Genomic DNA, 12,879 nt, shown 5'->3' on the forward strand with positions numbered 1-12,879 from the left:
CTGTGCCCCAGGCCCTGGGCCAGGTCGCCAAGCTGAGTCTTATCGGTGAAGACCAGCAGAAGGTAAATAAATACTTAGTTAAAATGGAGGAAAGCGCTCTGGTGTTCCAGACAAAGGTGCTGTCACGGAGAGGCCTGCCTGTAGAGACAGTATTAGACTGAGAAGTGAACGACGAGAAGTGGCCACTCTTGCAAAGAGCCAGACTCATGCATTCCCGGTAGCAGTCTGGAGGCTGGAAAGCCGGAGAGAGCTTAGCGTGTTTGAGGAACTGAAAGGAGGCCACTGTAACTACAGTGTGGGTGCAGGGCTGGGGGTGGGGGGTGGATCATGGGGTAGGGTGGGGCTGGGGAGGGAGGGAGGCAGGCAGAACGGATCGGGAAGTCATGGTCAGGACCCTTGGGAGTTATCGAAGGGTACAGAGAGGCAGACATGGGCGTGCCAGAGAGAGTGGATCCCCTGTGTGTGATCTAAGGGCAGCTCTGACTGTGGTGGATGGAGGACAGGGAACACAGAGCTGGGCAAGTAGGTGTTGAGTCAGGGACCTGTGGCCACAGTCTGGGTGATGGCGATGGAGTCTTGAGCCAAGATCGTGGCAGAGGACATAAAAAGTAGCTAGCTTGGGGACTTGTTCTGGAGGCGAAATCTACTGGACTTGTGGTATAGTGAGATGGGAGTGGAAGGGACGGGACAAATCAAACGACAGCCACAGTCTGGGTTGAGCACCTGGGCAGATGGTGGCATATTCAGGGAGTAAAAGGAGTTGGTCGTGTTCACTTCTGGACACAAGATTGAGGGGCCCGCGACACAGCCCAGCAAGTGTCACGTGGGCAACGGATGACACAGTTCTGGAGCACACGGGTAATCCCAGGGCTGAGTATACGAATCAGGAACTCCACGGAATGGACGTGGCTTTGGAAGAGATCATCGAGGGAGGGAGTGTAGAAGGAGAAGACAGGAGCCTCAGACAGATTCCTGAAGAACTCCAGTATTTGTCGTAGAAGGGAAGGAACCTACAAAGCCACCAAGAAACATTAAGGAAAGTGGTGTCAGTAGGAACCAAGAAAGGAGGAGAGCTCAGCTCTGTGAGCTGCTTTGATGCGGGGTGTTTGAAGCAGGACCACGCTCAGGAAGCACGTGTCCATCAGAGTGGGTGACGTGGAGGTCACAGGTGGTGCTCCCACATGTCACTCCTGTGTTCAGGGTCCCCCGTGGCTCCCGATGCTGTAGACTCAAGGACAGACCCCACCCCATGGGGTCACTGCCCTCCACACGTGGCCGCATTGCTGTTGTCACTGTGTTCTCTCCCTGTGAACTCTGGGGAGCCAAAATCTTGGACTCATTTTTCTCCCTTTAAGCTTCTACTCCTCCCTTCCTCCAGTGCTCACCACGGACGAACTCCTGCCCTGCCTTGGAGACCTTGGAGACTGGGGAGCTGGCAGGCGTGATTCTGCCCTTCTGGACTGAGGCAGTGTGATGTTGGGGGTGGGGGGTGCTTTAAGCTGGCAGCGGGGAGCCCTCAGACTTTCTTCCCTAGAGTCCGTGCTTCCCCGTCCTGGTCACGGTGAAGCAGAATGGTCTCTCCTTGCAGTGACCGTCTCCGCACCCATGTTGGATTTCTAGCCACTTCCCGGTCCGCATGCTCACCTGTCACGTGTCTATTTTAAGGTCATTTTGCACAGTATATTCAGTTATTGACATACTCAAGAGAAATGAACAGAGATATCAAGAGCCTTCCTGTGCTCCAAATAGTGTAAGAAATCAAAATACTTTGACATTCTTTGTCCCTCAAAGGAGCTTACCCTCGAGCTGGGGAGAAAAGATCATGAAGATGTGAAAAGCTAAATTACAACAGCCTGACACTGAAAGGGAGGAGTCACGGTGGCATGTGACCAGTCACCGTACTGACGGCCCTCTGTCCTGTCAGACGCGTCAGACGCGTGTGTGCGCACAGAGCAGAGCTCGGCGGCACACAGACGTGCAAGACTGTCCCTGGGACTCTCAGAGAAGCAGCATGGGAACGCACGGCGGGTCGGGGCTGGCTTGAAAGCCTTAGTGGAGGAATAGGAATTTGAGCTGGTGTTGGAAAGGGGGGACTGGGATGGAGAAGGAAACGAGGCAAAGTGTGGGGTAGCTCCAAGGGAGGGTGCATGGAGGAGAAAGTTAGAGCCACGATGTGAATGCTGGGCCAAGATGTATTCAGTCTGTTAACATTTTTGAGCACCTTCTATGTACCATGTAGTAAATAGGATTTAGCTACAGCCCCTGCTCTCAAAAACCTGTCTCACAGGAAGAAAGACCTAGATCAGTAGGTGACATGCTAAGTAACAACATAATGCAGAATGCTGGCGGCAGAGCTAACTGAGGGGAGGGGTGGTCCTCAAGCTGTTTACCGAGGACTCGAATGATGTTCTGTGAAGATTTATTTGTAGAACGAGTTGAAGGAGTGACTGAAATCTTCGCCCTTGTCCATCTTGAAAAGTCACATCAGCATTCGACACGTGTTCATGTGATTGTTAAGGCATAAATAAGGCTAAATGGGATTTGATTTTTCCCTCCCTCCTTCATACCGCAGCCAGAACCCGAGAAATGCAGAGATGGAGAACGACAAGATTGTTCCCAAAGCAGCAGTCCATGTCCCTGACGCTGATGAGCTCATCGCACCTGGAACACCCATCCAGTTCGATATCGTCCTTCCTGCCACCGAATTCCTGGATCAGAACAGAGGGAGCAGGTACGGGCTAAGGGAGGCTGTCTCTGGGAGAAATGAAGGTACGCTTGGGGTCTCTTACGTCGGCACCCATCGGCCAAGACTGTTGCTGTTCTGACTTCTAGTTGGAGAGTTAGTGTCCTTTTAGCCGAAAAGGTCTTGATTGTTGGACTCTGGCCATTCCCCTAGGCGCATCAACCCTTTTGGTGAGACCGAGGATGAGACATTTCCAGAAGCAGAAGGTGAGTGGCTGGTTTGGTGCGCTCACTCTTTGTCCTCACAGAATGACGAGTCCTTGAAATGAGACCTGAAGTCACGTTCCGGGGAGCCAGGACTTGGACTATGAAGCAAAATTATGACCCACAGATTTGTTGCTCCCTGGAAACTCAGTAGGGCATGTGCGGCGAAGGCAGGTCTTGGATAAAAACTGAAGAGAAGTAGACAGGTTTTCTACAGGCGTTGGGCTGTTGGCCTCATGCACACCCTTTTGGTAGCTCTTGCAAAGAAAGCTGCGGAGCTTGAATCATGTCAGGTGACTACAGAAAGGACTGATAGGGGATGAAAGGGCCACAGCAAAATGCAGTCCGGGTGAGTCACAACTAGGCTGTTCGATTTTAGCCAAAGACACACATCACAACTTATTCTTGAATTTGAGGAGGACATGGGTGAATGGTATTTACTTAGTTCAAGTTCAGATTATTTGTTACGTGACGTGCATTCTTACAGTGGAGCTGACGTAACCTTGTGCCCCAGAGAGCAGCACTTGGGTCCCAGCCGAGGCAACTTAGGAGCTACAGGTGCCAGCGAGACCTCGTTCTAACACCCCATGACTGGAGCCGAAGAATATCACTAGAGTTGCCACTTCCTTAAATGTAAAAGTAGCACTTGAGAGTCGGTACTCCTTACAGAATTAGGCAGAAGAGGGTTGGGGTGGGAGGGGGGAGAGGAAGGAAGCTAACAGGTCTGCTCAGATCTGCCCGCTTGTCTCTGGCTGACCTTCCGTATACTCCACACTATAACTCTATAAAACTAAACTTTCAAACTTATAAAAAGTATCTTCATATGGGAGTAACTACTTACAATTTTAACATCAGTTATATTTTCCTAGTCTTTTGCTTATTTTTAGGGGCAAAGACATTAATAAGGCAAGTGAGGAAAAAGTAGTTCTCTTCGTGTAAAATGGTGGATAAGTGAATTATTGTTCTTATAGGAAAAAAAAACCACGAACCTTTAAACCTTTGTGATCTTCCAGTTACGGCTGCGGTTACTCGGTTTGTCAGGTTACGTCCCACTATCAGGAAGCCGGTCCTGGTTGTTCACTAGAGTCAGGGGAAGTAGCGTGGGATGCGCGCTAGCGGACGGGATGTCCTCACAGCCCTTCAGTAACACACGATGTGCGTGAACCGACGATCCCAGCATCAGGTCTTCTGTTCTTTAGATTTTCTCCTTTAAGAGGACTTTATCAGGGGCCAAAGCACTGCATTGTCTGTTGTCTGAGTGGAGACGCTCGTATTTTCAGAGAAAAGATGCATCTAGCGCCACCAACGTTAGTCACCCGAGTTTTCACGCCGGAAAGATGTTCTTGTGGTTCTGACGTCTCATTGAGTAGATGCAGAAAGAGGTGCTTGTCTAGTCGGATGAAGTAGTTCCAGAGAGACCAGATGCAGACAGCAGGGGGCTCGGGGCATTGGCAGTGTGGGTTTGTTGAGAAGCCGGGTGGGAAGCTGTCTGTGGGAGGTTTCCAGCAGGTTCTCCACCCCGCCCCTCTGAGGGGTGCGGGGACCAGCCCAGCAGGAAGCGGTGTGCTCCTGAGCAGAAAATGCTGTCTTGCAGATTCCCTTTTGCAGCAGATGTTTATAGTTCAGTTTCTGGGATCAATGGCAGTTAAGACAGACAACACTACCGAAGTGATTTATGAAGCAATGAGGCAAGTACTGGCGGCTCGGGCTATTCACAACATCTTTCGCACGACGGAGTCCCACCTGATGGTCACCAGTCAGACTCTGAGGTATGCTGTCTCGTTTCAGACCTTCTCACAGCTTTAGCCGATTGCCCACGCAAAGCACATTTACTCATCTAGAATGTTTGCACTAGCGTATTTGATCGGAGTACGTGAGGATGTCACTCTCCTTTATGCCCTACTCGTTTTTACAGTTTGATTTCATAAGACACGTTGGGTAGAAGGTGCTCCCCTAAGTAACTGATACCTTCCGAAATTTAGTGGTGAGTGAATCCTGCTGTTCATAAAGATGTCATCACTCCGGAGTTGCTCCGTGTATCTCAGAGCTTGAAAAAGAAAGGCTTTGCTCCTTTCTGAATGTACTGTTTATAAAAATTAACAGTGAAAACAGAACACGAACCTGCCTGAGATGATGAGACCACCACAAATAAAGTCTGATTAGTATCTGTTGGGGTGAAAATAAAGACACCAAGTGCTGTTACTGACATTACTTGGGGTCTCAGGCGGTAAGATGGATACGAGCAACAGCAGAGGACGGTCACACCATGGTTCGCATCAGCTTCCGCACGAGCCGCACCCATCCAGTGTGGTGTCCACATGCAGCACTTGAAACAGAACTGAAGTTTGAGCTGAATGTTTTAAATGTAAAAAACAAAATTTCTAAGACCTCATACTAACCCCCCCAAAATGCAAAATATCTCCTTTTATATTAATAACATGTCTAGCTAGTATTATTTTAGACCTTATGGATTAAATAAAGTACATTATTTCACGTGTTTCACTCTTTGATGTGGCTGCTAGAAAACTTTAAATTACGTACGGAGCTTACATCTGATTTCCCTGAGATGACAGCACTGCTTTAGAGCCAGAATTTCTAGGTTTACCTCTGGCTTTGGTGTCTGTTAGCTATATGACCTGGGCAAGTTTTCCTCTCTGTGCATTGGTTTCTTCAGCTATAAGATGAAAATAACCATATCTATACCCCACTATGTTGTCATGAGTAGTAAATGAGTTAATACACATAAAATATTTACAACCACAACTGACATTATGGAAAGTGCTCAGTTAAATGGTAGCTTCAAAAAAGTTAACTGGGACTTTGTTAAATATCAGACTATAGTGTCTTCCATTCATTAAAATGAATCCTTTTCATTGATTATAAGCCTTATACTGAGAATAAGTTTCTTACAAAGAAAACCTTGTATTTAATTATTTACGACTTTTCTCCAAGTATGTCCTGCACCTTTTATGGGAAGTGGCTTACTGTTCTTATAATCTTCACCGAAAATGTCAGAGAGTAAATACATGTAAAAGCATTGTGAAAAATGACAGTACATCCAAGAACACTATCAAAGTATAAGGCCAGTCCATAGAATGGGAGAAAATATTTGCAAGTCATGTATTTAATAGAGGTATATATTGAGAATATATAAAGGACTCTTCTAAGAGTCAACAAAAAGACCAAAACACAAAAAATGGACAAAGGACCTGAGTAGACACGTCTCCAGAGGAGATATACAAATGGCCAACAAGCACATAAAAAGATGCAAATCAGATCCACAACGAGGTATCACTTCATACTCACTAGGACGGCTGAAATTTTTTTTTTTTTTAAAGAAAAATAACAGGTGTTACTAAGGATGTGAAAAAATCAGAATCTATCGCTGGTGGGAATTGTTAAGACAGTTCAGCCATTCCAGGGAAAAGTCTAGCAGTTCCTCCATGAGTTAAACCTAGAATTCCACTCCTGGCAGATACCCCAAAGAACTGAAAACAAGTGTTCAGATAAAAATATATATGCATGTTTGCAATTCATGATGGCTAAAAAGTAGAAACAATCCAGATGTCTGTCAACAAATTTTTACCCAAAGTGTGGTATTTTACATACAGTGGAGTATGATTCAGGCTTGAAAAAGAATGAAGTCCTGACACGTGGTACAACATTGTTGAACCCTGGAAACATTCTAAGTGAAAGAAGCCAGACATGAGTGTCAGCCGTTTTGTATGAGCATTTATTTACATGAAAGGTCCACGGTAGGCAAATCCAAAGACAGAAAGCAGGTTACTGGTTGCCAGAAGCTGAGAGGGAAGGAATGGAGAGGGACTCCTTCACGGATTTGGAGCCCCCTCGTGAGGTGTCGAAGGTGGTTTAGGAGCCTGAGAGCGGTGATGGTTGTACAGTGTGGTAACCGGACTGAATGTCGACCGCGGTCAGTTTTATGTCGGGTATGTTTTACCTCAGTATACACACACATATCCCTGAACTGGAATTCATGTTTCGAGAGCATTTAGAAGTCCCACAGAAAATCTGATTTTTTTTAAAGATTTTATTTATTTCACAGAGAGAGAGACGAGAGAGAGAACACAAGCAGGGGGAGTGGGAGAGAGAGAAGCAGGCTCCCCGCTGAGCAGGGATCCCAATGCGGGGCTTGATTCCAGAACCCTGGGACCATGACCCAAGCTAAAGGCAGACTTTAGGTAAAAGGTAATGACTGAGCCACCCAGGCGCCCAGAAAATCTGATATTAAGAGGCAAATCCATGTTACCTGATTTAGACAGCAATCTCTTTAGTTACTCAGAAAATATGTTTTAAGTTTCTGTTTATGAAAAATTTTACAAGATACCTAAGTAAAGGAACTTAGCCCAATTTGAGGGAACTTGTTTATGATGTATATTTTTTAAATCTTTAAATTCATGTTCATTAATAGGGACATAAATAAAAAATAACATTTATTTAGCTTTGTAGATTACTACAAATATCATACACATTTTCTCCTTGCCTTCACCACCTCTTTGAAGTGGGGGGTTCTTATCCCCATTTTACAGCTGAGGCAGTTGTGAGAAGTCAGGGTGACCTGCACAGGGCCACAGCTGAGCAGCCAGGTTAGAGCCCTGATTATAAAGCCGATGCTTTCACAAGTGTAACTGCTTGTATTTTCGATTGTAACCAGTGGGGGAGAGAACCGCTTTGCTGAGATAGAACCTCCAATACAATTCACCCATTCAGAGTTTTTAATATATTCATAATTGTGCAGCCATCACCACAGTTTCCAGACATCTTCATTATCCCCAAAGCAAACCATACCCATTAGCACTCGTTCCCTTTACCTTGAAACCCCCCAGCCTGCGGCAGCCATTAGCCACTCATTTTCTATGTCTATAGATTTGCCTATTTGGAACATTTCACATAAATGGAATTATAACTTTTTTCTTTAAACATAGAATACATTTTTTTGCTTTTACCCACAGAATTTATAGCCTATTAGCAATAGATAATACCACATTTAGAAAGTAGAAGTTTGTATGTATATATGATAGCAATAGATTCTATAATCCAGTGTATTTTCCTAGATACATCAACCTGATTATGAGGTGCTCCAAGTGCCATTCAAGATGTATCTAGAACAGCTCCTTCAATAGTACTCCCCACACCCAAACTGACATAGAATAGTTTTGTTAAAATCTGTTCACTATTCTCTTATCTCACCTCATATTAAAAAAAAAAAAAAAAGTATATCAAACACTTCAAGGGAAAACCCGTAGTCAGTAAATGGCTGTTGAGCAGCAGACTATACAGGATATGATCCGTGCATATAGGGAACTATGATGCTGCCTTTCTGGATAAGCACTGAAATGTGAAATTGTTGGGGCGCCTGGGTGGCTCAGTTGGTTAACTGTCTGCCTTCAGCTTGGGTCATGATCTCAGGGTCCTAGGATTGAGTCCTGCATCAGGTTCCTTGCTCAGCGGGAGCCTGCTTCTCCCTCTGCCTGCCACTCCCCCTGCTTGTGCTCTGAGAAATAAAATCTTTTAAAAAAAAAAAAAAAAGGGAAATTTTCTATTATCTTCTTCCATGAAGATACACAGAGCTTTAACTACTCAGGTTCCACAGAGCCAGAAACCATGGCACGTGCTCCCTTTGGATAGTCACATGGAGCCGTGCTGCCTTGCCCTCACCCAGGCCTTCTGTTTTCATATTTGAAGTGTATTTGTGTGATTTCATTCTGAACTTCTATAGATGCTTCTAAGAATATAAGTGTATCCAGCTTGTGTGATATAATGACTCTCTTAAAATTTCAGGTTGATAGATCCTCAGACTCAAGTAACAAGGGCCAATGTAAGTACTGTGTGCACACTGACTTTAGCAGTTATTCCTTAATTCTAAGTAGGCACTTCACCGATTTTGCCAAATTCAATGCCTGTCTTCTAATAGTGCACTCTTGCCACTTGATGTTTTCCATGGAGAACAACTGGTTTGACTTTGCGTAACAGTTGTGTGATATTTGGTCTCTTCCTGTTATTTCCAGTTTGAACTCACCAGCATCACCCAGTTCGCCGCTCATCAAGAGAACAAAAGACTGGTTGGCTTCGTGGTCCGCACGCCTGAATCCACTGGTGGAGAGGCTCTGAGCACATACGTTTTTGAAAGCAACTCAGAAGGCGAAAAGGTCTCATTTTTTTCATCTTAAGATTCCCTAATCTCTCTGTCCAGATACTTACAGGGGTTTTTGTATCATCGCCTGGATATTTAGTTGACTGTTCCTTGTTTCCTATTGAGGAGGTTAGAGAATACCTCTAGGAAGGTCTCCCTGAAAGAAAACCAGCTAGAATAGTTTCCCTGTGCAAAATGCATGTCGTGCTCAACAGAGTGATGAAGAGTGTTAATGGTGGGATACAGTTGTTTAGAAGAGATATCAGGAAATGTTAAAAAAGCAATTGCCTTCAAGTTTATTCTTTCTTTAAAAAAAATTAAAGCAAAAGTTACAATGGAGAAAATCTAGTCTCAGAGCAAACCAAGGAAACAGACATCAGGAAACTCTTCTCCTTTGGTATGAAAAATTTTATGACGGTATTTGCTACTTAGTATTAATCAAAATTAATCAGCTGTTCTTTCAGCAAACACCTGTTTGCCACTGTGTGCATGAACATGTGGTAGCTGAGTGTGATTTAGAGAGAAAGGAATAAAGTATTCCATTAAGAATTTTAAGCATCGGAATGACTTCAGTTGCTACTGAACCTGGACATTTTTGTTATGCACAAATGGGCAACAGACCAGGAGAGGTGGACACTAATGTTCAGAACCCCGTGTGATAAGTCTCCTACAGCCAAGTCCTCGGTCCCCACACTGAAAGGAGCAGCGACCTCACTACACTTCCACAGTCACATTTTCCCCTAATGTTCTTTATCCTTTTCGACCTTTGCCAAACACTACTCTTCTTGTCTTGCAGATATGTTATGCTATTAATTTGGGAAAAGAAATCATTGAGGTTCAGAAGGTAAGGTGCCTTTTAGTGCTGGTTTTAACAACTGCTCCAAATCTCTCTGCATACTAAGATTTCTCTCAAAAAAAGCAAGGATGTTCACTAGGCAGTGTGGTCAAATTTGAGATTTCCTTTTAAGCATTCTGAACGCCAGACTTGCTAGAGGTCCATGAGCACTGGTAACCTACGTGGAGTTCTTAATAATCACTGCTACAATCCTGCTTTATATTAATCAGTTTTGTGCTTGCTACTGTTGTCCAGATATTCTTTCTTTCAAATTAAGATGGTAGAGACTTTAAGTATCCACCATGTGCTCAAAGGTCTTGTCCCTCAGAGCACGGACAGACCTCACCTGAAAACGTACTAGACATGAAGATTCCCACACCTCCCAGTCTGTCAGCTACTTACAGTCTTTCATTCACTGAACAAATTTTGAGAGCCATGTTTGGACAAAAAAACCTTGGAATTACAGCTGTGATTAAGACAGATCTGGTTCCTCCCCAGAAGGCTTCTAGTTCAGCATTGTCCAGAACTTTAATAATGGAAATGACCTATACCTGCACTGTTTAATATGCAGACTGAAGGTAGCTAATGTGACTGAGGAACTGGATTTTTAAGTTTTAATTTAAGCAGTAACATACAGTTAGTACTGTATGAGCAGTTCCAGTCTGTTGGGGGAGGGTAGGAAGGCCAAGGACTAACACCAGTATACATGAGAGAGTAGCAAGGAGCACAAGTGAGTATTTTACGATATATTTCAGGGGTTGACAAACTTAATATAAAGGGCAAGATAGTAAAGCTTTTAAGCTTACATCTGTTGCAACTACTCAACTCAGCAATTGTAACACAAAAGCAGCCAAATAAAGTATGTAAATGAATGGCTGTGTTCCAATAAAACTTTTCTTATAAAAACAGGCAATGAGCCCAGATGACCATAGTTTGCCAACTCTTGGTATAGTGTGAAAGAGAGAAAAGAGCTAAAGACCTAGAAGACAAAAGTCTTATAAAGAAAGTTCCTCTCTGGATTCTTTCCGGGAAGACAGTTATGATTTGTGTGAACAATATTTTGGCTGAAACCAAAACCTTGCTCTAGATTCTAGAAATAATACAATTGAGTTTTTTCGGAGAAGCAAGGAGACTCACCTGAAGGCACACATAACAGGAGGAGTGAGGCTAGATTATACGACATCACGAATGCCAAGCCCACAGGGGTTCTTAAGTGCATTTTAAGCATTTTCTTTTCTCCTTCTTAAACTCCCCTAACTTCAGGATCCAGAAGCGTTGGCTCAGTTAATGCTGTCCATACCACTAACCAATGACGGAAAATATGTACTGTTAAACGAGCAACCAGATGATGGAAGTCCAAGTGAAAATAGAGGCGCAGAATCTGAAGCATAACTCTCTTGGGCCTTTGGGGGAAGAGCACCCAGGAAGGAGAGCTACCTCCTTAAGGGTTTTCAACTTCTCTGACATACAGGCCCATGACCTGGTTTCAGAATGCTGACAATCGCTTGTGGAATGTCCTCTGGATGCCTTGATACTGAGAGATGGGAGGGAAACAGTTCGAAATGGTTGACAACATTCCTACCCATCTACAAATGTTATTTTAGGTGCTTTGTGGTAAGTCTTTTTCTTAGATTGTATTGTTCAGCGCTCAGAATGAAAGTTAATGAAAAAAATGCATTGTTCACTTTATTCAAATGTCATCTCTTCAGTTTCCAGTACCCTTTTTAAAAATGGCAAAAACCTAGATTTATAATTTGATAAACACTAAATATTTCCTATTAATATAATCTATTTTTGTATTTTACTTCATGAGCTTTAAGTGCCTGTCACTCTGAAAAATTGTGTATTTATAATCAAACTTAGCTCACATTTGGACCTAATAGCATTAATTTGTGCAGTTAGGTGACATGCCCTGCTTTGAGGCCTGAGCACTAGCAAAAATGCAGGTCTAGTTTGGATAATTTTTCCAGACATGCAATAAAAAGACTAGCAGATGAGTACCACAAAAGATGTTCAATTTTACATTGGAAACTTAAGAACCAGCATTCACAAGTTTACGGGCCTTTAGATATTTTTAGTGGTGGACAGAGTGAAGCTCTACCAGTTCCTGATTCCTCTGAGCCAGACCCTCCTCAAGGAAGGGACCAATTAATTTTAAAACTCACTTGAAGCACGGCTGGTTGTGGGGCTTGGTACAAAGTTCCTATTTCCACCCCTACCTATGAAATAAGTATAATGGTCTTGAATTGGCACAGTGTGTTTAATTATAACCAAGTTCAACAAAATATCACTGTCTTTGTAATAAATTAACCTAGCAATAAATGCTAGCAAATAAAAACTATCATTCTGTTTCTTTCTTTTCTTTTTTTTTTTTGCTTTATATGGTTATTTTCTAGAGTATCCTTGGAAGAAAACTAAAGTCAGTTCTGGATAGAATAATGCGATCTCAGTGCTAAGTTGTTAAAAGGTGTTATTGCTTTTAAAATGGTGGATTAATAGAATAATTTTCCTCATCCAAAATTGTTATAGGGTCATTTATACTGTGTATACACCATTAGAGACAAAGTAAACTGATCTAAGCCAGCAGGAGATATACCATGAAATTATTAGTTCAGTGTTAACTAATACCTTACAAAAATTTGTATATCATAACTACATTAAATTAGTAAGGTCTCTGATAGGTGGCAAGAGCCATGGTCCCCTGAATTTTTTTCTTGTTTAGCATTGTTCATGGTGGGAGGGAAGAATCTAATCGTGAACAATATTGTTAGAAACTACTTTTTCATTAACATAACTTTTAAAAAACTTGTGGCTTAGTTAAAAAAGCCTGAAATCCAGTACATTAAAACTACTTATCAAAAAACCATGGGGGGGGTGGTGCCTGGGTGGCTCAGCGGGTTAAAGCCTCTGCCTTCGGCTCGGGTCATGATCCCAGGGTCCTGGGATC

At 43.4% G+C, this 12,879-nt stretch overlaps 1 protein-coding gene across 4 annotated transcripts in view; it reads left to right on the forward strand.

Annotated features, from left to right (window-relative positions):
• The window catches only part of APPL2 (adaptor protein, phosphotyrosine interacting with PH domain and leucine zipper 2), a 50,900-nt gene extending 38,627 nt beyond the window's left edge, over positions 1-12,273 (forward strand). Inside the window, exons 15-21 of one of the 4 annotated variants that reach the window (XM_046011718.1) lie at positions 2,573-2,731; positions 2,897-2,949; positions 4,541-4,715; positions 8,746-8,782; positions 8,973-9,113; positions 9,894-9,941; positions 11,196-12,273. In XM_046011718.1, coding sequence (XP_045867674.1) covers positions 2,573-2,731; positions 2,897-2,949; positions 4,541-4,715; positions 8,746-8,782; positions 8,973-9,113; positions 9,894-9,941; positions 11,196-11,324 — 742 coding nt within the window. In that variant the 3' untranslated portion in view covers positions 11,325-12,273. The remainder of the gene's footprint in view (positions 1-2,572; positions 2,732-2,896; positions 2,950-4,540; positions 4,716-8,745; positions 8,783-8,972; positions 9,114-9,893; positions 9,942-11,195) is intronic. The other 3 variants (XM_046011719.1, XR_006819618.1, XR_006819617.1) reach the window with 3 other exon arrangements.
• The last annotated feature ends 606 nt before the right edge of the window (positions 12,274-12,879 follow it).

This window comes from Meles meles, chromosome 7 (genome assembly GCF_922984935.1).
Source record: "Meles meles chromosome 7, mMelMel3.1 paternal haplotype, whole genome shotgun sequence".
Lineage (NCBI taxonomy): Eukaryota > Metazoa > Chordata > Mammalia > Carnivora > Mustelidae > Meles > Meles meles.